The sequence below is a fragment of the Mus caroli genome, chromosome 7 (genome assembly GCF_900094665.2).
Source record: "Mus caroli chromosome 7, CAROLI_EIJ_v1.1, whole genome shotgun sequence".
Lineage (NCBI taxonomy): Eukaryota > Metazoa > Chordata > Mammalia > Rodentia > Muridae > Mus > Mus caroli.
The window spans coordinates 33,901,658-33,927,750 of record NC_034576.1 but is presented as its reverse complement, the minus strand read 5'-3'; the positions used below and the strand labels follow the sequence as shown (position 1 = coordinate 33,927,750).

Below are 26,093 nucleotides of genomic sequence, written 5' to 3'. Positions count from 1 at the left end.
GTGTGTGTGTGTGTGTGTGTGTGTGTGTGTGTGTGTGTGTGTGTATGCGCGCGCATGTGCGCGCGCCCGCATGCATACATGTGGCACAGATGTTAGTGGGGGAGGGGAGGGGAGGGGAGTGTATTTGCTTACACAGCCAAACTTTCTGCATATTCCTCTGGAGACTTCCAAACCTTCCTGTCTCAGTAACTGAAGGTCAGGACAGTCTGATGTAAGCTTTGTTGGAGAAAAACTGGGGCTGGCCGGGAAAGAGACAGGTTTTGAGTCAGACAGATCTGGGATGGCCATAATTTATGGTGTAACCTTGACATGTTTGGTTTCCCTGGATCTTTGTTTCGTCCACTGGGAAACAGAGGGGCATTCTGAGAGACGTGCTCCTATCTCTTCAGAGAGGGCTTCCTGACCTCCCAGTGGACTCCGTGGGCAGCAGCCAGACTCAGCTGCCGGTTCTTTGGGGATCTGTCTCAGCTGTAGCAAGCTGCCTCCTCACCTGAGGGCACACCCTTCCATGGATAACCCACACCAAGCCACAGAGAAGGGCGGAGGTAGGAAAGTCAGCCATTGCCGCCTCCCTGCCTGCCGCAGGATGCTCCGGCAGGCAGGCAGTCTTTGCCCACTGCTGGGTGTGTCCTTCCCACTTCAGTTTCCTTCCTTTCTGCTTCACAAGTGCGGGTCCTTAATAAACACTTACACCTCTGAACTGCATCCCAGCCTGCTCACAGAGAACCAAACCTGTGACAAATAAGGATAATGATTTTCACTTCAAGAAGTTATTGTGAGCCAGCTAAGTGGGCTATTTCTATAGTGTCCTGCGTAGTCTCCGAAACGTTACCAAAGGAAGATAAATATCTGTTCCATCCGCCTTCCTTCCTCTAAAAAACACGAAATTCTATTCAAGAATCTTAAGCATGTGATCCTAACCTGCGCTCTGTAAGACAGGGTGGGGGAGGGGGAGCCCAGGGAGACAAGTAGATCTGGGCGTAGAGGCCTGTGCTGCGGGGGAAGTCTGTAATTGTGACCAAGGACTCTGGAGCTGGTCTTAGATGGTGAAGTTCATTATCCAGGCATCACATCAGCCCTCCTCAAGGCTCCTCACTGAGAAGAAATTGAGCATGCAGACACTCTTCTATCATAATCTCCACGTGTCCACGGGGTAATTCATAAAGGAGTTGGAGATATATTGAAATTCAATATTGTTTTAGTCCAAATCAATATTAATAATTGTTTGCATTTTTAAAGTGCAATTTGCAATTGAGAAACTCAGAGAGATCAGCCAGTAGTTGCTAACACATCAAATTTTCCTATTAAAAGCGTGGTCCCCTAACTTTTAAGATGTTTCTCAGATACAATGAGGATTGGTACTGATCCACCATAAGGGCTTTCTGTGATTGTGGGCGCCATGTTAGAATTCATTTCCACTCGGTGTAAGCTGAAAGGCCAGAAATATTTATTTATTTATTTATTTATTTATTTATTTATTTATTAGGACTTGTTTATCTTTATTTATGTGCATGTGTGTTTGGCAGCATGGTCTTTTGTGCAGCATGTGCATGCAGTTCCCATGGAGGTCAGAAGAGGGCGACGAATCCTCTGGCCCTGGAGTTAAAGATGGTTGTGAGCCACCATGTAGGTGCTGAGAGTTGAACCCAGGTCCTCTGCATGGGCAACCTGTGCTCTTAACCACTGAGCCATCTCTTCAGCCCCAGGGACTTTTAATTTTAAGTTCATGATTTCTTAATTTTTAAAAACGTTAGAATAATTATACATTCACACAGCTGATCAGAACAACCTGCAGAAGCCCTTGTGTGCTCTTTATAATGGTTCCCCAAATAGTAACATTATGCACAGTTGTATTGTGTGATAGTGCTGTGTCACAACCGTGATATCCATAGGGCGAATGTAAAATAGAGGTCACATCCATCACCAAATGCATTCCCATGTTGCTCTTTAAAGTTCTTTAAAAATTAAAGATTTTTAAATGAAAAGTCTGGCTATAGATACATCATGATCCAAATCAGTATCCCAGCTTAAATGTCTTCTTTAAAATTATTTCCATCAGGTTCTGTGTGGTAGTGTACATCTGTAATCATAGCATTTGCAACCAGACAGAGAAATCTCAAGTCCAAAACCAGCCTGGATCCCATAGCAAGTTCTAGACTAGACTAAGCTACAAAGGGAGACCCAGTCATGCCATCCAGCCCCTAGAGATTTCTTTTCTGTCCCAACAGGGCTCCATGTTGTGAGCACACACAAAACAATGGTCCCCTCCTACAGAGTGGCCCCAGGTGGCCTCATTTCAGTCAGCAGGCCCTCCAATGGAAGAGTGTGACTTTGCAGAACCAAGAACACAGTATGCAGTTTGACACCACAGCCGGGTTGTCAGGGACACCTCTGAGAGGTGTCATGAAGGCAAATGGTTTAGCTGGACTTAGTCCACAGGGACCCAGCTGCCTTTGCCACAGTATTTTTTGATTGGAAGGACTTTAGGGCACAGCCCTGGAAACCTACCAGAGGTTTTTGTATGGAAGTGACCAAGATCTGTGGTGAGGGACAGGTCTCAGACCTGAGTGACAGACACTCTCTCCAGATGGCCACTTGTCCAGCTAAAAGTGACTGTGATTATTTATCTCACCCCAGAGCTGCTAGGAACTTCGAAACTCCTCCACAGTTGATCTTTTGTATGAGAACAGATTGTGAGATTAGAAAATGAAATCCTGAAGGTTTTCCAGCTGGTTGACGAGGAAGCCAAGACCAGACCCTGAGCTCCCTACCTGAGCCCAATAAAAGCTGAAATATACAGAATGTATGTCACATAAAAACATATCATTTTAACCATGTTTAAAAGATTTAGGATACGTGTATGTGTTTTACCCTGTTTTCATGGCTTTTTCTATTGCTGTGATAAGACTCCATGACCAAGGCAGCTTATAAAGGAAAATGTTTATTTGAGCTTATGGCTCCAGAGGGTTAGAGTCCATGATGGCAGAGTGAAGGCTGGGTATCAGGAATAGCTGAGAGCTCACAACTGCAAGCAGGAAACAGAAAGTGTTCTGAGGATGTTAGGGGTCTTTTGAAGTTCATCCTGGTGACGCACCTCCTCCAACAAGATCACACCTCCTAATCCTTCCCAAATAGTTCCACCAACTGCTGCGAACCAAGTGTTCAACCATACAAGCCAATGGGGCTTTCGTTTAACATACAAGCCATTCTTATTCAAAGCACCATACCCTGCTTGTATGTTTGTGCCTGGTACCCAGAGAACCTAGAAGAGGGTGTAGGATCCCCTGGAACTGGAGTTACACTCGTAGGTTACAGTTTGTAAGTTGCCCTGAACCATCTCTCTAGTCTCATTCTTCCCATCTTTAAGTGTGCAGTTCAGTGGCATTAACTAAATTCAAACTGGTGTGCAGCTGTCTCTATGGTCTACCTCCCAACCTTCTGGTCTGCCTCCTGACCCTCTCATCTTCCCCAACTGGGACTCTGTACCCACTGAAAGACAACTCACCATCCCCTGCTAGACCCAGGCAATTGCTATCTTGCCTACTGCCTCCGAACTTGGCGATTCTATGTACCTCAGAAGGTGCAGCTGTGCAGTATTGTCCTTTTGTGACTGTTCTGGATCACTGTGTCTACATCTTCGAAAATACCCTTGTGTTGATTTAAGAAAAAAAATGAACAGGTATTGTGTGTGTGTGTGTGTGTGTGTGTGTGTGTGTGTGTGTGTGTGTGTGTGTGTGGTGTGCACAGCATGTGAAAGTCTGAGGATAACTTTCAGCAGTTGATCCTTAGGGCTCAGACTCACGTTGTCAGGCTTAGAGACAAGCGCCTTTACCCACCGAACCATCTTGCCAGCCCCTTTCATAGACAGTTGATTAACACACATGAACTGTAATTTGGTTCAGGGGTTTTCTAACATTGCACCACATTGAAAGGTAGGACAGTTGTCTTCATTGTCAGCTTGACTGGATTTAAGGTGGTCATGAAAACAGACTTCCGTGAGTGCTAATGAAGGCATGCAGGACGTTGACATGAGGAGGGGACCCTGAGTGTGGGCACCACCGCCTCTTGGGCTAAGGCTCCAGACTAACGAAAAAGGAGACAGCCAGCTGAATCCTGATATTCTTCTCTTTTCACTTCCGGCAGGCAGACTTAACAAAGCCAGCTGGCTACTCCATGCTCCTGCCTCCACCACCCCTCTTCTGTGATACATTGTAACTTCAAATTGTGAAACAAAATAAACCCTTCCTTCAGTACGTTGGCTTGTCAGGTGTTCTATCATAACAATGAGAAAGGTAACTAATACAAGAGGTTTGTTGATTTTATGACATCTAAATTATGTAAATATTTCTATATACAATTTGCATATCTACAGGAGAGAGGTTCTGCATTTACCTTTGAAAATTCATCTTCAAGCCCCAAGAGTGTGTGATCTTGAACTGATGGAAGGATTCTAAGTGATGTCCCGTCACATAGTGGGCCTTGGAGAACCAACTCTATGGTTGAAGTGTCTTCACTTCCCGACTCTTCCCTGGACTTGATTCCAGCCCAGACCCAAGCAAAACAAACCCATGGCTCCCTGAAACATAAATGACCTTTTTAAAATTCCAAGTTCATGGTGTACTTTCTCCCGATGGCCCCCAACACTACCATTTATTAACTCATGCGCATTCTGCATGCACTGTAGCTATTGATCACTTCTCTGGTGCCAGGCATCGTGCTGAGTGCTGGGAATACAAAGATGGAGAGGGCCTCAGACCCAGCTCCCACCACTCCACCTGAGCCCAGTGGTAAACACTCTCCACGTGCGGGGGAAAGGGCTAAACCGGAAGCTCACAGCTTCAAGGATTTGGGGTGCTGAGTGGTCAAACCAGGACCTGCCAGGGTAGAGGTTAGAGGGACTCAGTCTCTGTCTTTAGAATTCCTATCCTCTGCCCTATGGGAGTAAGCGTCCCTGATCAGATAAGAAGTCCTGAGCTAAGAAGGTACCTGTACTGTGGCTGTGACTGCTAGTTTTTGGATCAGGTCCTTGAGACCTGACATGACTGTCATGAATTTTCTGGAATCCTTCAGCCTTCAGGAAGATGTTCTGTGTTCATGCTGGGGGTGAGGCTGCACTGCAGGGTTGTTACGGTTCCAGGGACAAAGTTCAGAGATATTTGAATCTGATTTAACCTTCCCTTTAACTAGGGGCCCATTTATCTGACCTGCAGGAGCATAGGGTGTTTGGAGGGAATCTGGTCTTATAACAGAGGACAGTGGGCCAATAGCTACCAGCCCACCTACCCATCAGCGAGTAGATGAGCCGTGTTGGGGTGTGGAAGCTCAGCCTTGGGGATTTCAGGACTGCGTACAGCACCCCTGAAGTCCAGCTTTTGGAGGAGGGCTGGAGCAATTCTGAGTCCCCTGCCTCAGACAGAATGTAAGCCCTTGCAACCATCCATCTTCCTCACCGAGCACTGCAACTTTATGCCTACGCATAAAACTGGAGGGACGAGTCCCAGAGTTTGCAGCCGCTGCTGCCGCTGCTGTTAGAGCGGGTTTTAATTAGCTGCAGGATTTTAATGAGCTGAAATCAAGGAAGATCCCCATCTCAGAAGTAAGCTGGAACCACGCACACAAGGAAGAGCCAGTCTGACAAAAACAGATGGAGGTGGTGCTCTCAAGGGACTGGGCCGAGTGCTCCCTCCGAACGAGGAGCAGATAAGTACCCAAGGCCAGGAGGCCAAGGAGGAAAGCCGAGGGTCAGCTACCAGTGCCCAGCTGCCATAGTGGGACGAGCAGGGTGCCAGGTCCCCTCTGTCACCGCAGCAGAAGGCACGGTGCCGGATTCAAGGTGACGGCAGTGCCTGGCTCCATTCTCCTCAAGTTGCCATAGCAGCCTGTCTCCCGACGAGCAGCATCTCCCGTAGCCCTCAGCCGGGAGGGACGGCATTGTTCGCTCCTGCCTGTGTGAAGAGGACACACAGGCACAGAACTTTCCTGGGCCTGGGGCCCACTGACCACGTGGGTGCTCCCAAGCTGTCTGGCGTGAGGTGCGGGGGTGGGTCCCCACAGCCAGAGGGGTCCTCTGAGTGACTGGGAGCAGCCGCAGCCAGGCGTGTGTCCTTGGAGTCGTCCGTGTGTCCGGCTGCCGCCACTGGAGGTGCGTGTGTTTTGGCTGAATTCTCAAGTCTTTGCTTATACCCTAAAGTCAATTTCTCCAAAGAGACAAAATTTTAAATCAAATAAATAAGGAGATGGGAAGAATCTGCAGCCTTGTCCTGTGTCCCGGGAGGTGCTAACATTAATTGGATCTTTTCTTTCTTAAAGTAAAAATTGGTGACGCCATTCAGGCCTTGGGGAGAGAAACCACTAGAAGGCTTTGTAATTTTGAGCAGGGTTGAATGAATACTCAACCAGCCTGTGAATTTTTCATGTTTTAAGCAACCTCTCTTGCAACCTCTTCTTCATTGCCAATAATTTGAATTTTCTTATTGACTGTTGGTTTTGGAAAAGGCTGAGGGGAAGAGGGGTGCGGGAGAGGGGGGAGCAATGGGGGGGGGTACTTGCACTTGACACCAGAACAGAGTGTGATTTATGTAGTGAGGACAGGGCAGTCCCAGGTGGGAGCTGAGGTCTTGCAAACGCATTTTCATGGCCTGGGGCAGCCAGGACGTGGCTTGTGACACATTGTTGTACTGAGCCCAAGGCAACAGCTGGACTCAAAGATGAGGGAGACAAATGACCTTTGGAACAGAATCTCTCTGTTGTCTTGAAAATACCGGGTGATTATAGAATAGGGGACGTCTGGAGGAGGGCTCAGAGACACAGGTCATCTGGAGTGTGTGTGTCTCGGGTCTCTGTGGGAAGAGGGGTCTTGCAGATTCCAGGGTGCTGGTCCCCTCCTAGGACATTCCAGTTCACAAGCCACTCCCTCAGGAGGCTAGGCAGCTGACCTTTTGCTTCTCGTTTGCATGGAGCCAGGAATTAGCTGACCAGATAGTCCCCAGTGAGAGCAAACATGGAAAACAGGGTCCCAGGAGGAAAGACTGGTTGGGACATAGAGCTGAGCTGGGTAGGGAAGCCACTGAGTCTCTACTACCTGCTCCTAGATGTGGGCATGCACTCGGATGGTCTCGGGGGCCTTAGAAATGGCAAGTGTTGTACAGCTGGGTCTCCTGCCTCCTCTCCTGGATCCCAGGCCCAGGAGGAGCTGCATTCTGCCTCCATGAATGGATTTGGTGTGAGCAGATTCTGGACACAATTGCAAAACCCCTTTAGCTGTTGACAGAAGTCTGCAGTGCCTCTAAATGGTGGCCGTGTGACAGATGGGGAAAGAGAGGGGACAAGGCAGCTATAGCCACATCTGCGGGGCCAGGCTGGAGACAAGCAAGGTGATGATTACACGGTTAAAGTCCCTTCCTTTATCCATCAAATAGCACTGAAGGGTGACACCATGGAACATTGTTGGCCTTCTTCCCAAGGCATTTCTGTGCTGGGAGTGGCTTATCCTTTCTTCCCTTCCTCATCTTTTCCTCTATATTAGTTGGTTTGTTGTTGTTCTTGTTGTTACTTGACTGAATACCTGACAAGGTAAAGAAGAATGGTCTGATTTGGTTCTTGGTTTCAGAGGGTTCAATCCATAGCAGCTTGGTCCTATGTTCTCAGACAGAACATCACAGGAGTGAGAAGAGGTAGTGAAGGAGAATCTTGATCTTGTGACAAACAGGAAGGGGAGTGAGAAGAGGTAGTGAAGGAGAATCTTGATCTTGTGACAAACAGGAAGGGGAGAGCAAGAAAGGTAGGGGAGAGGAGGAGGTAGCAGCCAGGGACAAGATAGTCCTAAGGGCCCACCCCAGTTACCTACTTCCTCCAGCAAGGTTCCTTCTTCTTCTAACTTTCCACTACCTGGGAACCAAGCCCTTAAGACACGGGCCTTGGGGCCCCATCCTCTGTAGGAAGTAGCCTCATGCCAGAGGCTGCAGACTTTTAGCCAGATTGGCCTCAGGTGACTGGCTCAGGAGGCAGACATGGCTTGGCCATTGATGGTGTGGGTGAGGGCATGTATGTTTTTACCTGCTCCAGGCTGCAGGTAGGGTGAGCGTGTCAGTATGCCTAGAAAGGGCTCAAGCATCATCCCCTGCTTTCTCTCTGAAAGCCTGTTCTCTGCCGCGTCACTGTGAAAAGTCTCTTTTACCTATCCCGACTCCTTCCTGAGACTGTTAGAGTGTCCTAAAGGGCTGTATCAGCTGCTGGGGGGGAGGGGGGGGAGGGGATAGTGCCTGAGGGTATGAGGGCAGGGTCACAAGCAGTTTCTAAGGGTGACAGAGAATAGCTCCGCCCCTTCTGGTCCCTTACATTCCCTCAGCATCCAGAGACAGACTGGTGGACCTCACAGGGTAGGTAGTGCTGGGGGAAACAGCACCAGGCATGCTCTGAGCATCTGTCTACATGGAAACTGACCTGTGGGAAGTCCTCACATCTAAATGATGCATCTGTGGCTTCGTGAGATATACCATTTATCCCCAGAGCTGAGACTCTGTGGTTCTCAGTCTGGGCACACTATGAGCAAGATAGAATTCCCTACTCCACACCTCATTGATTGACAGGCAGCAACAGTCTTTTCTTAAGGCAAGCCCGTTGCACAGAGGTCGTGGCTTGCTCAGAAACCCCAGAGCCAGCTCTACTGATAAACTGAGCCCCCACACTGCTGCTCCCCAAACATAAAAGCTGGGAGGTCGTGGGAACCACCTGCTCCACACAGTCCAGGGAGCCCAGCACCAGGCAGGCGCACAGAGGCCTGCGGCAGGTTAATTAAAGTTAACTGAGTGAAAAAATAATTACAGAGACTGCAGAGGGGAGAAACCCAAGCTGGAATTTATACTTCTCAGCTCCTAAGCTTTGCTGAGAATCAGGCTAGTCCTTGGGAATTTTTTTCTGGGCAAGAAAAGGGCAGGGAAGGACTTTACACACTTCCCTTTCTGCTTAAGAGTCTGCAGGCTGCGGGGGTGGGGGTGGAAGTGGAGGTGGGGAGGGTCTTCTGGGCCCTGTGGCCCTGGGTGGCATCAGCTTCCTTTGGCACTGCCCTGTGCTGGGGTGGGCAAGATCCTTGCAAATTCTTTCAGTGGAAATGGGCTTATGGACAGGCCTTTAAGGATCAACCCCTACCCCACCCCCAGCCCTGCTTAAGCCTTGTTTACTGCTTCTGGTCTAGCCAGTGTGTAAGGCCAGCATCCTGCTGTACACTGGTGAACCTGTAGGGAAGATCTACCACACCTTCACCACAATACTGGATTGAACCCTCGAACAAAAAGAGATGAAATAAAAGTTAGTCCCCGTGCACTCTCTCCTTTTTCTTACTTTTTATGTATGAGGTTGTTTCCCAGGGCAGCGTGTGCATGCAGTACCCACAAAGGCCAGAAGAGGGCAATGGATCCCTTGGAGCCAGAAAGCTGAGCCCGGCAGTGTGGGTGCTGGGAATCAAAGTCAGAGGCTCTGGAGGAGCAGCCAGTGCTCTTAACTTCTGAGCCATCTCTCCAGCCCAGGCGCTTCTCTCCTAAGGTTGCTTCCGTGAAGTGTTTTATCACAGCAGTGGGACAGTAATAAACCCTCTGAGACCATCTGTCTGGATACCTGGTGGAATTTGAGTCCCTGCAATGCTGTGGATGTAGGTAGAACATTGTGAGCATCAGGGATCCGCCTGTGTAGATCTGCAACAGATGTCTGGGGGACTTCCTCTGTCCTCTCACCTTTACTTGGCCCATACAGGCCTGGGTGAGGCCCCACAACCTCTCAAAATACTGCCAATAACAGGAGACCAGGTGTTCAAAGACAGGAATCTATGGGGGGCATTTCAGACTCAAACGAAAGTGAGGTGTGCCTGTCTGTTTTTAAAAAAGAAAGAGAGGGAGAGGGAGAGGGAGAGAGAGAGTTGCCAGGCAGAGGTGGTGCATGCCTCTAATTCCAGCACTCAGGAGGCAGAGGCAGGTGGATCTCTGTGAGTTCGAGGTAAGCTTGGTCTACAGAGTGAGTTCTAGGAAAGCCAAAGCTACACAGAGAAACCCTGTCTCAAAACACCCCCCCCCAAAAAAAACCACGTAAGTTGTATTATTTTATGCGTATGAATGTTTGACTTTTATGTATGTCTCTGTATCATGTACATGCAGTGCTTGTAGATGCCAGAAGAGGGCGCCATAACCCCTGGAACAGATGCTTGTGAGCTGACATGTGGATGCTGGGAACTAAACCTAGGTCCTCTAGGAAAAAAAAAAAAAAAAGCAGCTAAGTGTCCCTAACCAGTGAGCCATCTCTCCAGCCCTGGGCTGTTGCCTATCTTGATCCATAATTTGGTCCAACTCACTTGTACTTAGAGCGTGGAGGGCATTTCTTCTGTTCTTGTGGTGGAACCGAGGTGACAGACAACTCGTGTGCATGCGTGGAGTCTTCAGAGGCCAGAAGAGCAAACAGGGATAGAGAGGGATGTGAGCAGCCTCTGGAGGGAGCATGGTGTTGACTGGGAGGCTCACAGAGCTGGGCAGGGCAGGGGTGTGGTTACCGATTACAACCTGTGACAGTCAAGGCTCTCACCACCCTTAGCTTCCCCCAACAGTGAGCTAATGTGCCTCTCTGTGGCTTTATGGCAGGTGCAGACAGGAAACCCTTGTGGGGAGAGCAGAGGAGAGCAGGGAGCAACAGAACCCCCTTCAGCCTCTGTGGGCTTCAGAAGGCCAAAGTGGACAGGCATGGTGGTGAATGGCTGTAATTGCAACACTCGGGTGGTTGGAGTGGGAGGATCGTGAGTTTGGGACCCCTCTGGACTGCATAATGAGTCCCAGTCCAAAGGGAGGAAGGGGGAGACAGACAGACAGACAGACAGACAGACAGACAGACAGGGAGAGAGAGAGAGAGAGAGAGAGAGAGAGAGAGAGAGAGAGCGCCAGCTGGGTTAGAGGAATCCAGAAGGTAAGTAAATGTCACGTGACAGGGACCTTAGTCCGCTGATATCCTGCAACTGAAACCTGCTTCTTCCCTTCCGTCTTGTAGACCCCAGCCTGATGGATGTCTGGTGTGGATAATGAGGGAAGAACGTGCCTTTTACACCCAAGAGGTGACCCCGGAGCGTGCCCCGGATGATCCCACGACTTGGAACGATGCGGCTAGCCTGCATGTTCTCGTCCATCCTGCTGTTTGGAGCTGCGGGCCTGCTCCTCTTCATCAGCCTCCAGGACCCTATAGAGCTCAGCCCCCAGCAAATTCCAGGTGAGCCCCGAGGTTGCTCCTTAACACTGCGGGCCGCATGCAGACCTTCTTGATGGCCCTGGTGTGCTGGGGCTGGGTAACGGTAACCCTTGTAAACAGAGAAAGGGCTCTGGCTTCCTCCTAGTAGGCGTCGGTGTCAGTGTGGGGGCGTCAGACCACCAGTTTCAAGGCTGTGGTTCTGGCTTCCATAGCAATTGAGCAGCCCCTGGTGTGGGCGATGAAGAGGCTGCCTATCTGGTCAGCCAGTTTGTTGTCTTCAGTGAATCTCAGACTCAGGAAATTCTGCCAACTCTCGGGATATCTTCCACATTGTTCTGAATACCAGTGGATAAACGCCTTTCTATTTAAAAAAAAAAATGTCACTGGGGATTGGACCCAGGGTCTTACCCCTTGATCATTCTTCATTACTTTGATTTTGATTCATGGTCTGGCCTTGAACTTATGACCCTACCTTATCCTCCTGAGTAGCTGGCCTTATAGGGCTGCACCACCAGACCCAGACGAACATGTCTTCTTTTGAAAACGTTTCTTATAGCTGGGTGTGGTGGTGCACACCTTTAATCCCAGCACTTGAGAGGCAGAGGCGGATACAGATGAATCTCTGAGTTTGAGACCAGCCTGGTCAACATAGTAAGTTCCAGGTCAGCCAGGACTATGTAGTGAAATCCCAGCTCAAAAAATAATTCTGTTGCATGAATTAATTACTTTATTTATTGGGTGGTGGACATGCTGGTGGCATCTGAGGAGCCTTTCTTCTTCTGACCCGATTATCTTCATGAACTTCATGACTGGCGTATGACTCAATTTCCCTGTCCAGCTCTGGGGATCTCTCGAACCTGGTCCCTCTGGCCTGAGACAGAAATTAAATCACATGCTGGCTTTGTGAGGCTCACACACACACACACACACACACACACACACACACACACACACACATTTCCTCTGTACCTCTGACCCATTGGAATAGTTAATGTCTGCTGGGGATGTGGGGTGCAGTCAGTGAGAGGAACATGTGGGACACTTAGGGCAGATAGAGGAGGGTCTCCGGGGCTCTTGATGCCAAATATGATGAAGCTGGCTGTCACAGGCGTGAGCCCGAGGCTGGAGGTTAATCTGCTTAGAAGAAGAGGAAACCTGGCTTCCAGGCCACAGCACTAGCAGAGATCTATTGTGAGGAGCCCTCAGAGGTGTGCTTCCTCTCGAGGGACATGTGCATGAACACACTGCTTGCAGGAACAAGATGAAAGAGATGCGCGCACACGTCAGAGGTTTAAATGGATGGCGTCCTGTGACACTCCGGTTTGCAACCCCGAAGCACAGGAGGGATGGATGCCCGCTCTCCTCCAGCCAGGGGCTCTTTCCCTAGCACTAGCCCCAGCTCCCCCAACTCAGCTCCTCGCCCACTTTGTACCGCTTCATTGTTTTGCTTCTGCAAACTGGAGCTCTGAACCTCAATACAGTGTGGCCTTGAGCCCAGATTGAAGGCCACAGGTCTCAAGAGGACAGGAAGAAACGCACATAAAGCCCAGAATCCTGCCTAAACCCGGCAGCTGCTGCCAGAAGCCCTGCATGGGGTGGGGAGGCTGATGAGTTACCTCTTTCATCACAGTGAGTAAGAAGCCAGTTCAGTTGCAGGCCCCAGAAACAGTGGGTAAGCCACTGTGCTGACGCACACCCGGGTCAACCCCTACAGCTGGCGGCTGTCAAAAATGGGTCCAGCTTCTCCCAGCTTCTGAGGAAGCGAGTGTGCGTGACTGAGCTGGCTCCTCTGGGGACTTTGTAGCCTCTTGAGAGCTCTAGAATAGCTAGTGACATTGAGTCAGCACAGCTGGGTCCCACAGGACAGAACCATCACAGTACAGGAACTAAATGGTCCCTGTGACTATGTGTAGTCTGTGCAAAAAGAAACTAGACAGCAAGGGAGCTTGAAGACGGCTAGAAGGAATCGTGCCTCTGGTGGGTGCCCTAATGTGTGTGGTTGTGGTGCACACACAGGCCAGGGATCCAGCCATCTGATGTCTGCACTGTGGGAGGGGCCAGGGAGAAAAGGCATAAGTTTATGTATGGTGCCCATCTGGGTCAGGAGGGTCCCTCTGTGGTCCCTTCCTGGGATAGGTCATCTATTGCCAGGTGAGATTCTGCTCTGTTGATCCTGGGATATGCCCTGCCATGCCAACAGCCAGCTGGTAGAGCAGAACCCTTAATTTCGAAGGCACTGGATTTCTGTCCCTCTTTCTACCTAGCATTGCTCTGAAACAGCTGTCCAAGTGCACAGATGTGTGAGTTACAGATGGGTGGGAACCAGAGTATGGTTGGGATTTCCTGGGTAGAGTGGTGCAGTGTGGTGCAGAGGCGCTTGAACCTCAGACCCTCAGACTGTAGGGTGAGGGACTGCCATGGAGCATTCCCCTGTGGTGGGTGGAGCAAGGTGAGGTGCGTGGGTGGGTCTTCACTGTGAAGTTCTATTGGCAGATGTAGGGGAGCCACGCTCACCCGTGCTTACGTGATGGGCAACCCTGCTGGTCTATGTAAATCACACCAAACACAGTCATAAAACTTTAAGTAATGCTTACGTTCCTTTCCCTGAGCGAAGTGCTCCTGACACAAGCTGTTTGTGTTGATTTGTTACTATTCATTTATTTCTTCCCTGTACCACTCGCAGCAGCCTAATTGTGATTCGGTACCAAGAAAGCAATATCAAAGTAATTTTCCACAACATTAGTTACAATTTTCTTCTGATCCTTCAAGTGAAACAACCCCATCCTGTCGGCTTCTCCGAACACATAAACCTTGATTACATTTATCTGTTGGAAACCATTGCTTACAAAGTGTATGCGCCAAGTTGCGTGCCGGGTGGCCCCCGACAGCCCTGACCAAGCCCTCTCACTGGGAGTCTCAGTTCCCAGGAGGTGTAGACTACAAGTCTGTCCTGTCGCCAGGGACACTCAGAGGGGACTACAACACAGGGAAAATCTTCACCGTGGTATGAACTTTTCTGGGACTAAGGGTGTGAGTTCTGTGGATTCTGTAACGTTGAGAAGGCAGAGCGGAGAGGCTGGCAGATCAATGCCTAGGAGCCAACTTGAGAAAAGGAATGAGCTGGGCAATGGTGGCACACGCCTTTAATCCCAGCACTTGCGAGGCAGAAACAGGCAGATTTCTGAGTTCCAGGCTAGCCTGGTCTACAGAGTGAGTTCCAGGACAGCCGGGGCTACACAGAGAAACCCTGTCTCAAAAAGAACAAACAAAAACAAACAAACAAAAAATAGAAAGAAAGAAAGAAAGAAAGAGAGAGAGAGAGAGAGAGAGAGAAAGAGAGAGAAAGAGAGAAAGGAAGGGGATGGATTTCGTCTGTGCCTGTGGCTCTTGAAGTCCATCACTGATCAGATCTTGCTGTACAGTTACTGTTAATGTTGAAAGCACATTGTTCTAGGGTGCTTTCTGTCACTGTAATGAACACCATGAAAAACAGAGCAGTCTAGGGGGATGTCATCTTATAACTTCCAGGTCCCTGTCCATCTCTGAGGGAAGTTAAGCAGAAATTCAAGGCAGGAACCATGGAGGAATGAAGTTTTTTGGCGCTCTCCCTGTCTGACTCATGTTAGTTAGCTTTCTTGTATAGCCCAAATCCATCAGTGTAGGGATGGGACTGCCCATGGTGGACTGGGCCTTCCTACATCGATTAGCATTTAAGAAAATGCCTTACAGACAAAGGACACAAACTAATTTGATGGAGACAATTCTTCAGTTAAGGGTCCCTCCTGCCAGGTGACTCTGGGTTTGTGTCAAGTGGGCAGATATAGTTAGCTATGACGTATCTGAATCTCTTCGGGGCCAGGTAGCCCACCTCAGCCTGGCTAGGGCATCAAACAGAATCTTACAGAACTACCAACTTCTGTAAGGTGGGTGTCTTAGCTAGGGTTGGTGTTGCTGTGAAGAGACACCATGACCACCCCAACTCTTATAAAAGAAAAAACATTGATTTGGTACTGGCTTACAGTTTTAGAGGTTTAGTCCATTTTGCCATGGCAGCCTGCAGGCAGACATGGTTTTGGAGAAGGAGCCGAGAGTTCTACATCTGGATCAGCAGGCAGCAGGAAGAAAATGAGACATAGGACCTCAAAGCCTACCACTAGAGACACACCTACTCCAACAAAGCCACGCCTACTCCAACAAGGCCACACCTCCCAATACTGCCACTCCCTATGGACCTATGAAGGCTGTTTTTATTCAGAGCACCACAGTGGGTCATGTTTTCTTTTTAAAATAATGTTATATTTTAAGTTAGCCCCTTTGGAACAGAACTAAGGACTTCACAGAAACAACGGTCATAGCTTCTGGTTTCAGTCCATCCTGAGTAGGGTAAGGAGAGCATCGTGGCCACAGCCACAAGCAAAGCCCGCTCCTCCCGTGCTGGCAGATAGGAAGCTGAAAGCATGGACCAGAGCCCCATCTCCAGTGACATGCTTCCTCTAGCCAGGCCACACCTTCTAAAGCCCTCATGACCTTCACAATGGGCCATAAGCTGGAGACCCAGCATTCAGAAGATGAGCCTGTGGGTGACTGTAGATTCAGATGATAACAGATAGGCACCCACTAGCTAACCTTCATTCTAAGATTAGATTTTCTTGTTTACCAGAGAATTCTACCTATCTAATTACAATTATTTTCCAGTCTACGAAATTGCAGGTCCTAAGGCCAGAGCTTCTGCTCCCGGTATGTTTATTTCTATGCTTTGCTTCCTTTATCCGTGTGACCATGTATAACCATGTCGTTCAGGCTAACCTCAAACTCACAACCCTCCTGCTGCAGCCTCTCCAGTGCTTCCCTAGCTAGGAACACATGCTAGGGTTTGAACCCAGGCCCTTAAGCATCCTAAGCAAGTGCTCTACCACTGAGCCACATGACCATCCCAGAAGGTCACTTCTTGACCCTTGATGCAAGGCTCACCCTTCTCCAAATAAAAGACCAGACTGGGGAGAGCAGACCCAGCACAGTGACTCTGAGGACTTCAGAAGGCCGAGTCTGCATTCACTTTGGCATACAATCTCAGCCACTGCCTTTCTCTGCGAGCTTTGTATTATTCGAATTAAGATTGAGATGATAGAAAAATGAACCCCAAGTGCCTGCCCCCAGCACCCCAGCCTGGCCAGGCTGGCAGCCCCATCTCTCCCTCTCATCGTATTTCTCCCTATATCTGAGCTTTGAAGTCCACGCCAGATATTGACCCAACTCACACATAAATATTTCAATGGCTCTCAGTTCCGATGGTAAGGATTCTTGTTCTTAACATTACATCCCACCATCTTATAGGCCCTTAAAGGCATCCAACAGCTAAGCAGGCAATCCTTGAGAAGCTGAGGCTGGAGAGTTTCCAAGTTTGGGGTGAGCCTGGGCAATACAGCCAGTCTCTACGATAATTTTTTTTGTTATTATTTTCAAGACTCAAATGTCTAGTTAGTGTTGAAATGTAATTACAATTTCATAGACATAAGCACATGTGTCTTACCCAGTATTCAGGTCTAGCCACACAATGCTGTTTCCTGATGAATCCATTAAATCTCTCCCTCCATGTAAGTTTCTGCCTCTCCCTGTTTATTTCGGGACGCTGTGCCATGGGTCACATAGGGTGTTCCCATTGCAGTCTTAATTAATTTTGGTTATTTGTCCTTTATTTTTTGTGTTCTACATACAATTGGGGAAACCTTGCGAAGCAAGCACTTATAGATTTGGTTTGGCCTCCCTTTGCTTTTTTAATAAGAGTTCACATGTGACTCTGCGATCTCCTGCCAGGCAGCTCCTGCCCTCCTGCCCTCTTGTAATGTCCGTGAGCTGCCAGTGGTCACACCTCCATCTGTCCCTCCATCAGGGGTCACAGGGAGGCCTCATCCCCCTTCCATCATTCCTTCCTCGTTGCTTAAATGGGATGGAGTTTGTCTTAATGGGACCAGGTAAGCTGCTGCCAGCGACCCATGAAGCTGAGGTGAATGTGGAATGACGGGCTGATTGGAGGAACAAGAAAAAATAGTGTCAGGCTTGGCGGTGCAGGCTGGCGTCCCAGCACTAGGGAGACTGAAGCAAGAGCATCGAGAGGTCTGGGCTAACCCTGGCCATAGAGTGAGTTCAAGACCAGCCTGAGGTACAGGGCAAGCAAGACCTTAGAGGGAGACAGACAGACAGACAGACAGACAGACAGACAGAGAGGGAAGAGGGAGGGGGAGAGAGGGAGGACACCTTGTCATGCATATTCTGTTGTATGCCTTTTACGTAATTCTTTTAAAAAATTTAAATTACTGGGGGCTGGAGAGATGGCTCGGTGGTTAAGGGCACTGGCTGCTCTTCCAGAGGACTTAGGTTCAATTCCCAGCACCCACAAGGCAGCTCACAACCATCTGTAACTCCAATTTCAGGGAAATATGATACCCTCACACAGAAATGCATTAAGGGAAAACACCAATGCACAAAAATACAAATAAATAAATAAATAAGTCATTTAGAATTTTTAAATTGCATTTATTATTTATTCAGGGGTGGGGCACATGACATGGTACGCATGTAGAGGTCTGGGGACAACTTGCAGGAGTCAGTTCTCTCCTTCTGGGCCCTGGGGATTGAACTCAGGCCATTAGACGTGGCAGCCGGCACCTTTACCCGCTGAGCCATCTGACCAGCCCAAGTTCTTTATTGTTTGGCTCTGACAGAGTGGCTTTTCCTAAAGTAGGCTCTCCCTACATTTCAGGGCTCTCTGCTCTCTCCCAGAATGGAGTAGCTGTGACTAGGGTTCCATAGACAGTCCTATCCCTTCGTTGACAGCCTTTGGTTTAGATGTAGGGACAGCCACTGATGGCTTCCCTGTCTGTGTGGTACCCTGGGGAAATCACTGCTTAGAACAAGAATATTTCATTGTAAAAAGCCACCAATGTTGACAAGAGCATTTACCATGTTTAAAGTCCATGCTAAGCAAAGAATTTTTTTTTATTTATTTTTTGAGAATGGACTCTTTTTTTCAGACTAGCCCAGGCTTGTCTGAAACTTGCTAGTAGACCAGGCTGGCCTTGAACTAGATCCTGCTGCCTCTCTTTCCTGAGTGCCAGAGTTGTAGGCACCCTAGTGTGGTTCTTACAACACATGGCTTCTTGTACTGTGTGCTGAGTGGTCACTAAGTAGCTCAGTCACAGAAAGAGCAACTAGATAGGTGCTGCCAGCCTCTGACCACACGTCGAGCACCATCACAGGCATATTATACCTGTGACCTTTGACACTATAGAAGTCCCTGTGACATTCTAGTGGCTGCATGGGACAGGGAGCATGAAGATGACAGGACATACCTGGGCAGGACATGTGGAAACATGGGATACAGCGGATGGGACCACAGCCTAGGGCAGGTGATGAGGAGGGATACAGCATTAGTTACCTGTGCTATTGCTGAGCCTAGATCCAGGATCTGATTTGGAGAGATTTTACAAGTGAAACAGAAAGCTAATGCTGAGGGTTGTGTGTGTGTGTGTGTGTGTGTGTGTGTGTGTGTGTGTGTGTGTTTGTGTTTTGTTTTATGTTTTGTGTTATTTGAGACACAAAGTCTCACTGTGTAGCTCTGCCCTAGAACTCACTCTGTAGACCAGGCTGGCTTCGAACTCACAGAGAGCAGCCTGCCTCTGCCTCCTGAGTATTGGGATTAAAGACATGCACAACCATGTCTGGCTTGAGAAAGGCTGGTGTTTTAAAATGTGTGTGTGTGTGTGTGTGTGTGTGTGTGCGTATGTGTGTGCACGCGCATACGCGTGCATGCCTCTCTGTCTGTGTACCATGTGTATACAGTGTTCACAGAGGCCAGAAGAAGGTGCCAGATCCTCCTAGGATGGGAGTTACAGCTGGTTATAAACTAACTGCCCAGAGTGGGTGCTGAGAATAGAGCTGGTCCTTTGTCCTTTGCAGACAAAGGCAGCCAGCACTCTTATACAGAGCCATCTCTCCAGGTCTTGTAATAGTTATTTTTGCATCACTACTACAAAATGCCTGACAGACACAACTTAAGGGAGAAAGGGCTCATTTTTTGGTTCATGACTCTCGGGGACTTTCAAATCATTATTGAGGGACAAGCCCTAGAATGTCTCTGTCTGTAGTTGGGGGCGGGGTGTAGTCACTACACCCCACAGTAAACCAGGAATAAGATAGACACATATATTTCCTTTAAAAGTCTACCCTAGAACACCCAGACCCACCTCCCAAAAGCCTCACAGCCTTCAAGACAATGGCACTAGCTGTGGCTAGTGTGTTCAGAACATGAGCCTGTGGGCAATTTTTCAGATTCAAATTGTATCAGATACCAAGGCGCGTTGTGTGTGAGCAGAGTTGGTGACCTAGTGGGGGGGGGAGTGGGGAGATGGAACAGGAAGATGTCTGGGGTTTCTGGCTGTAGCAGATGCAGATGGAAGGGTCCTTTTCTAGGGTAACTCTGAGAGGGAAGGGCAGGAGTCATAGGTTCTGTTTCAGGCTTAGGAAAGCTGAGACCCTGGGCAGCATGTGTGGATGTATTCTGTAATCTCTCTATCAAGGGTCTCCACACCCACAGGTCATGGGAAGGTTCCTTCTGCCTCTGTGTCCTCTTTATTACTTGAGGTTGGGGTCCCAGGGCTGTTGTAGAGTTCTGCTCTGGAACCAGCCCCTGCCCATGTTCCTTGTTGGGTTAGATGCCAAGGTTGGAATCAGGCTCTGTCTGTCCTGGGATAGAATCATGACCTGTGGGTCTCTGGGTTTACCAGCAGAGGAGAGACCTGTGCGCACCTGTCTGTGCAGGGATCTCACAAGATCCAGCCAACCTGAGGTGGGTGAGGGGTGCAAACAGACATGAAAGTGACCCTCAGACCCAAGACATCTCAGCCCAAGTCTACAGAGCCAAAGCCCTAGTGTCTGACTGACTCTGAGGCTCCCGTGTTGTCCTCCAGAGACAAAGCTGTGCTGGCTAGACCATGCATGGCCTTCATTCTGGGTCCCACATTACCAGGGGGCGTGGTCCTGTCTGTTCGGAACTGAGGGCCACTCTACAATTCCAGGTCCATCTGGTTTCAACCGAGACTACTTGTTGTCCCAGTGCGTCCCCTGGGAGCCTCGAATGATCCACAGTTGGTAGCAGCCTAGGAACTCTGAGCCAGTCCATCAAAGCACAGTGACAGCCCACCTGGACCTTAGCGCTGAACCCTGCCCCCTCAGAGCTGGGATACTGACGGTTCTCACTCCTCCCAGGTCTGGGGAGCCAGCCCCTCCCATTTCCACGGAGCTGGCTGCTTTCCCCAAACAGGTGGATTTTCCTGGAATCCTCTGGAGTCTGTTTCCTGAAGCCGTTTTCTAACAGCATTGCGGAACATCATATATATTTCCTCTAAACCTTGTGAGGCTGACACATCCTTGTTGTGACTGTGAATATCAGAAGTGACATGTAATTGCAGTGATCCATCCTGTTAAGTAGCTGGCAATACATCATTGCAAAAATCAGCCGGGCTGGGACTCTCAGGTCCCAGTGTTTCTAAACAATAGACCTGTACCATCTTCAAACTTGCTGAACACCGCCCACGGCTCAGCGGGGATACCTTCTCCTCTCTCGTCTCACCTTTCTGGGACCTCAGAGAACAGCTTCTGCAGGTTTTCAGGCCTCCTGGGGCATGCCCCTATGCATCATATAACACAGCCAGGTTCTCCCAGCCAGAACTGTGGGTGGGGAGACCAGGTCAACTGCTCCTTCCACACTTGTGAGGCCCTGTCCTTGCTGACACTTAAACTCCAGGAATCCTGGGCCAGCTCAGTCCCCACTGTCCAACAGGAGGAAGGCTCATTGTACACCGTTGGAGGCACACTTAGGTGAGAGAGTAGCAATACCAGATGGCCCTTTGTGTAACACAGGACTCCATTCACATTGTGTTCAGATTGTGGTGTGAAGGGCAAACCCGACAGCTGGGCAGAGACCAGAAAAGAAGGATGAGTGGGCACAGAGCCCTTTGTGGTCATCAGCCAACAAGTGCTAAAAGGAGAGCCCTCAAGCCCTCAAGCCCTGGTGGGTTTGGGGTTTCCAGTGGTGCTGGAGTGGGAGCCTGTGTTAGTCAGCTCGTTGTTGCTATAACAAAAATGTCTGAGTGAAACAAGGGAGGGAGGATTCAGGTGAACAAGCTTTCAGAAGATCTTAACCCATTGTGGTGGGAAGGGTGTGGTAGAGCGGCTTACTTCATAGACGCTAGGCGGGAGAAAGAGTGAGTGGGCAGTCGGAGACAGAGAGACTGACAGAGACACGGAGAGAGAGACAGAGACACACAGAGAGAGACAGAGACACAGACCAAGAGACAAAGAAAGGCAGAGAGACAGAGACACAGGGAGACAGAGGAACAGAGACACAGGGAGACAGAGGAACAGAGACAGAGACACAGACAGAGAGAGACAGAGAGAGAACCACGCCTGGACTAGCTGATATTTTCTCTTTATTATACCTAAATCTCCTGACTATGAGGCGGTGTTTCCCACGTGTAGGACGGGTATTCCCTCCTTTCTCAGTTCTAGAATCTTCCTCCCAGACACAGCCAGAAGTATGTTTCTGAGCCCATCCCAACCTGATAACCAAAATCAACCATCAGGGCGAGAGAGATGGTTAGCAGCACTTAGTGTTCTTACAGGTCTGGGTTAGGTTTCCAGCACTCACACAGCAGCTCACAACTGCCCCTGGCCTCTGGGGTTCCCTGGGCGCACGCAGCATACGTAAACACACTCAGGCATACACACTTGGTATATATTACCATCAAAGCTGGACCTGGTAGCACAGGCTTATGATTCTAAGACTATCACGGTGGAAGCGGGCCAATTGCAAGGCCTGGGCTACCGAGTGAGTTCAAGTCTATCTTAGAAAATGTAGTGAGACATTGTCTCTAAACCAAAGGTAACAGGGTGCTGGGGAGTAGCTTAGGGGTAGAGCACTTGTCTGGCATGTGTGAAGGCATGAAGCTCTACGTTCAATTCTCAATACCAAAGGGAAACCTTTTTTTTTTTTTTAACCAATCTGGGCTGCAGAGATGCCTCAGTGGTTATGTGTGCTTGCTGTTCCTGTAGAGGACTTCAACTCAATTCCCAGCACCCAGGTCAGATGGCTCAGTCTCTTGTAACTCTAGCTCCCAGGGATCTGACGCCTTCTTCTGGCCTACATGGGCACCTGCATCCACTTGCACATACTCAGACACACGTACACACACACATAAACAACAACAAAAAAAATCTTTAAAAATAATTAGCTATCGCAACCCTTCCTTGAGTTCTTCTGTGTATTTGCGGGAGTCCTAGAAGACCCATTTTCTCACACTCCGTGGAAGCCCCTAACTTTGGGGGACCCACCCTGTGTTTACAGCTAGAGTGGTTCTGTCTAATACTGTCTCCCTTGAGCCTAGACCATTCCTGTAACATCCCTGGCCCGTGGCTTCCCAATATGTCCTTCCTCTGTGTGATCCCCACTTCCTGAGTCTCCACCCCCATTCTGCAGACAGAGGGGGCTTTCAAGACATCCTGTAGAAGACACCCCGGGGTCTGCAGCCAGAGCTTCGCTTTGCTTTCGTGCATTGAAATATGTTCAATGAGAAATAATGAGCGTGTGGGAACTAATAACAGGCATCACCTAATTAAATTAGGAAACAGACATCATATTACTGTAATCTGAAAATTGATATTAATAGAAAATGGTCCCAGCATTGTTATGCTAAAGGTTCCTAGGGGCGGGGAAATTAGAAGAGAAAACAGAACAGGAAAGTGGGGCAATCGTGGCTGATAGAAGCGTGACATATGTTTTCAGGGAGCTACAGTAAAACGCTAAAAATAGAAGCGTTGTGTGGGTTTAATGAATTAATGGACGGCATTGGCTTTGAAAAGCCCCCACAGCTGCACACAGGTACAGGATGACAATTTACAAAACAAGACCATGTAATTAAGCCTCAGAATGTGTGATACTGTGCTGTTTGGGGGTTGCCAGGCACCGTCTTGGGTGCTTTTACCCTATCTGCCTTCACCCCACAAGGCCATTAGCCTCCACTTAGACAGTAGCTGCCTAACATGAAAGTAGACAGGGCTGTATTTTAATGCAGATCTGGGCATTTCCCATTCTCTCCTTGCCTGTTACCCTCACATCGGGGTCTCTGGGTCCTTTTTTTTTTTTTAATGTTAATCTCCTGTATTTTCTTACCAATGGACCTTTCTTAACTGCACACTACAGATTTTGGAAACAGCCCAACTCCCTGATGGTAGGCCCCAAGGCTCCTCAACTATTGTGGTCACTGAGACCCATGCAGACACCTTTCTGAAATTACAGTCCAGCTAGCACTCTGGGTCCCCATTGTGTGTGGGCCTGGGCACGGACCCATCATAGCCAGCTGGTTCCGATGCCCGCCCTGTCCCTAAGTGGCCTGGTTTTAGATTCTGCCTCTCACAGGGGCTCATTGTCCCTCCTCTACAGGGATGAATCAGACTGTTCTCATGTGACACAAGTCACATGTCCAGAGGGGGTTCTTAGATGTGGGGCAGCCTCTTTCCCACCCTGCCTGGGCCAGAATGAACTGTAGACTTGGGGGAGGGAGCAGACGCTAGGATTGTGTGTAAGATGCCCCAAAATGATGTCTGGTAGGACGCCATGCTTGCACCAAGGCCTGGCAAGGAGAGCTGTGAAGAGAGAAGGGGGTTGAGTGGCCTGTCTCACAGCCTGGGCCCCTGTCTTCAGTCACTGACTGACCAGGCATCAGCATTAACATCGCCTGGCAACTGAGACTCCACTCACAAAGTAACATGAGGCTCCAAGAGAGACAGGGGGCCCATCTCCTGTCTGTCTTACTTCTCTGTCCCTCAACACACTCGTCCTCAATTCTCACGTCCAAGAAGCTGGGGCCTTTGAACACACAGCAAACAGAACAAAGCATCGGTTACTAGTAGAGATGGCCCAGTGGTGTTGTGGCAGCTCCATCCTCCCTTGTGTCCTCCAGTTCTTAATGCAAGCAGTAGGGTATTGGCCTTGAGCCAGCCTCAATTCCAAAGACAAGGGTGTTGTCCCTTCTAAGGTCCCTGGGCTGGTCTTCATTATTGAAAACCAAGGGTAAGTTCACCATGGTCATATTGACACCTGAGGCTGGCTGAGGCACAGCCAACATGGGGAGGGCCTGGGGGTGGGATAAGGCTATGCACCAAAAAGTCAGCTACCTGTGTGGGGTTACACCAGCCCCTGACATTCCCACGAACCCCATTCCTGTACCTCAGGGTCAGTGCAGATCTGTGTCCTCCCGATAATGTTTGCAGAGTGCTTCAGGTTTCTAGGACGATCTCGTTTAAGCCCGAAGCTCACCAGGACACACCTGCTGGTTTTGTTCATTAGAAAGGTTACTTCCCAGGATTTGGGGCTCTGCTGTTTGAACTCAAATCCCCAGAGCCCTCTGTGGAAGAGTCTCTCCTTTAAAGTTTTATATGTATGGGTAAATAGTGGAGCTTGTTTGCACCCCCTTCTGTGGCCTCTGACAGCGGCAGCCCAGGAAGCTCTGAGAAGGCACTAGTGTCTGATAGAGGGGCACAGACCCCCAGGGCTCTGCCCGTTCTCATGGTCTGGGTCTCCAAGGGAAGTTAGATCTGCCTTTCTTTCTCCTCTCAGGCCTGGTTGAGGACATTTTCAGCCATCCTCAGAGGCCTGAAGCCCACTGATAGAATGCTTTGGCCTTGTCTAGGATATATACACTGAGCTCTGCTTGGCTGTCCTGAAGCCAGAGAGTCCAGTCCTGGCCAGTGTGGTGAGCGACCTATACTTACTGCTTTCTCTCCCCCTCCTTCTATTCTCCCTCCACCTCCTCTTCCTTTCCCCCCTCTCCCTCCCTGCCTCTGCCTCTCCCTTCACCTCCTCTTCTTTTTCTTCTTCTTTGTGACACAGTTTCACCAGGTAGCCCAGGCTATCCTGCAAGATAGGCCTCAAACCAGCCATCCTCCTGCCTCGGTGCCCAAGTGCTGAGATTGCTGGTTTGCCCCCACTATACCTGGACCTTACTGTATTTTTTTTTTTCAGAGAAGCTGAGACTATAACATTTTTACCTGATTTCTCAAGATCTCAGCCATAGCTCTGACTTGGGAAGTGTGCAGCAGAGACACCTGGGTCCTTGCACTTGCCATCTCCTCTTCGATGGCCCTGACAGTCTTTGTGCTGAGCTGACCCTCTCATCCTGCTAGACCCAGTAACTGCTCTTCCCTGTGCTCTAGAGAAAACGAGAGAGACAGAGGGGGTTCTTAGATGTGGCCTCTCGGGGTGGTCTCTTTCCCAGGTCAGGGCACCAGGGAAGAGTGGGCTCTCAAGGCTAGGGATATTGATCAGTGCTAGAGCCCGTGCCTAGAATCCCCCAGCGAGGGGCTGGGGTCATGGCTCAGTGGTAGAGTTGCTGCCTAGAATCCACTAAAGGAGCCCTAAAACAGTGTTAGAGTGAGTGCCTAGAATTAGCCAGGAAGGAGCTTGGTGGTGTTACTCACTGGTACAGCCCCTGCAAAGAATCTACCAATGAGATTCTAGGGGTGTGGCTCTCTAGTAAAATACTTACCTAGAGTACATCAGTAAAGGAAACTATAGATATGGGTTGGCAATGAGTTTCCTACCCAGCATGTACAAGCCCTGAACTCAATCCCCAGCAGTGATCCCCACACTAGAGTGACCTTCTATGACATGGCTGAGGAACAGAGAGCTATGGGTGCCTGGAGGATGGAGTGAGTGGGGTCAGATAGAAAAAGGATTCCTACTTGCATGTTTTCCACAGTGACCTGTGCTGCAGAGACAGCTACCTTCCCTTCCCTTCCCTTCCCTTCCCTTCCCTTCCCTT

General features: G+C 49.4%; 1 protein-coding gene across 2 annotated transcripts in view; it reads left to right on the top strand.

Moving 5' to 3' along the window:
- Positions 1-26,093, top strand: part of Chst8 (carbohydrate sulfotransferase 8) — a 139,805-nt gene that overhangs the window by 54,030 nt on the left and 59,682 nt on the right. Inside the window, exons 1-2 of one of the 2 annotated variants that reach the window (XM_029479796.1) lie at positions 5,944-6,142; positions 11,023-11,238. In XM_029479796.1, the coding sequence (XP_029335656.1) occupies positions 11,109-11,238 (130 nt within the window). In that variant the 5' untranslated portion in view covers positions 5,944-6,142; positions 11,023-11,108. Of the gene's footprint in view, positions 1-5,943; positions 6,143-11,022; positions 11,239-26,093 lie in introns of those variants that run through there. The other variant, XM_021168549.1, reaches the window with a different exon arrangement.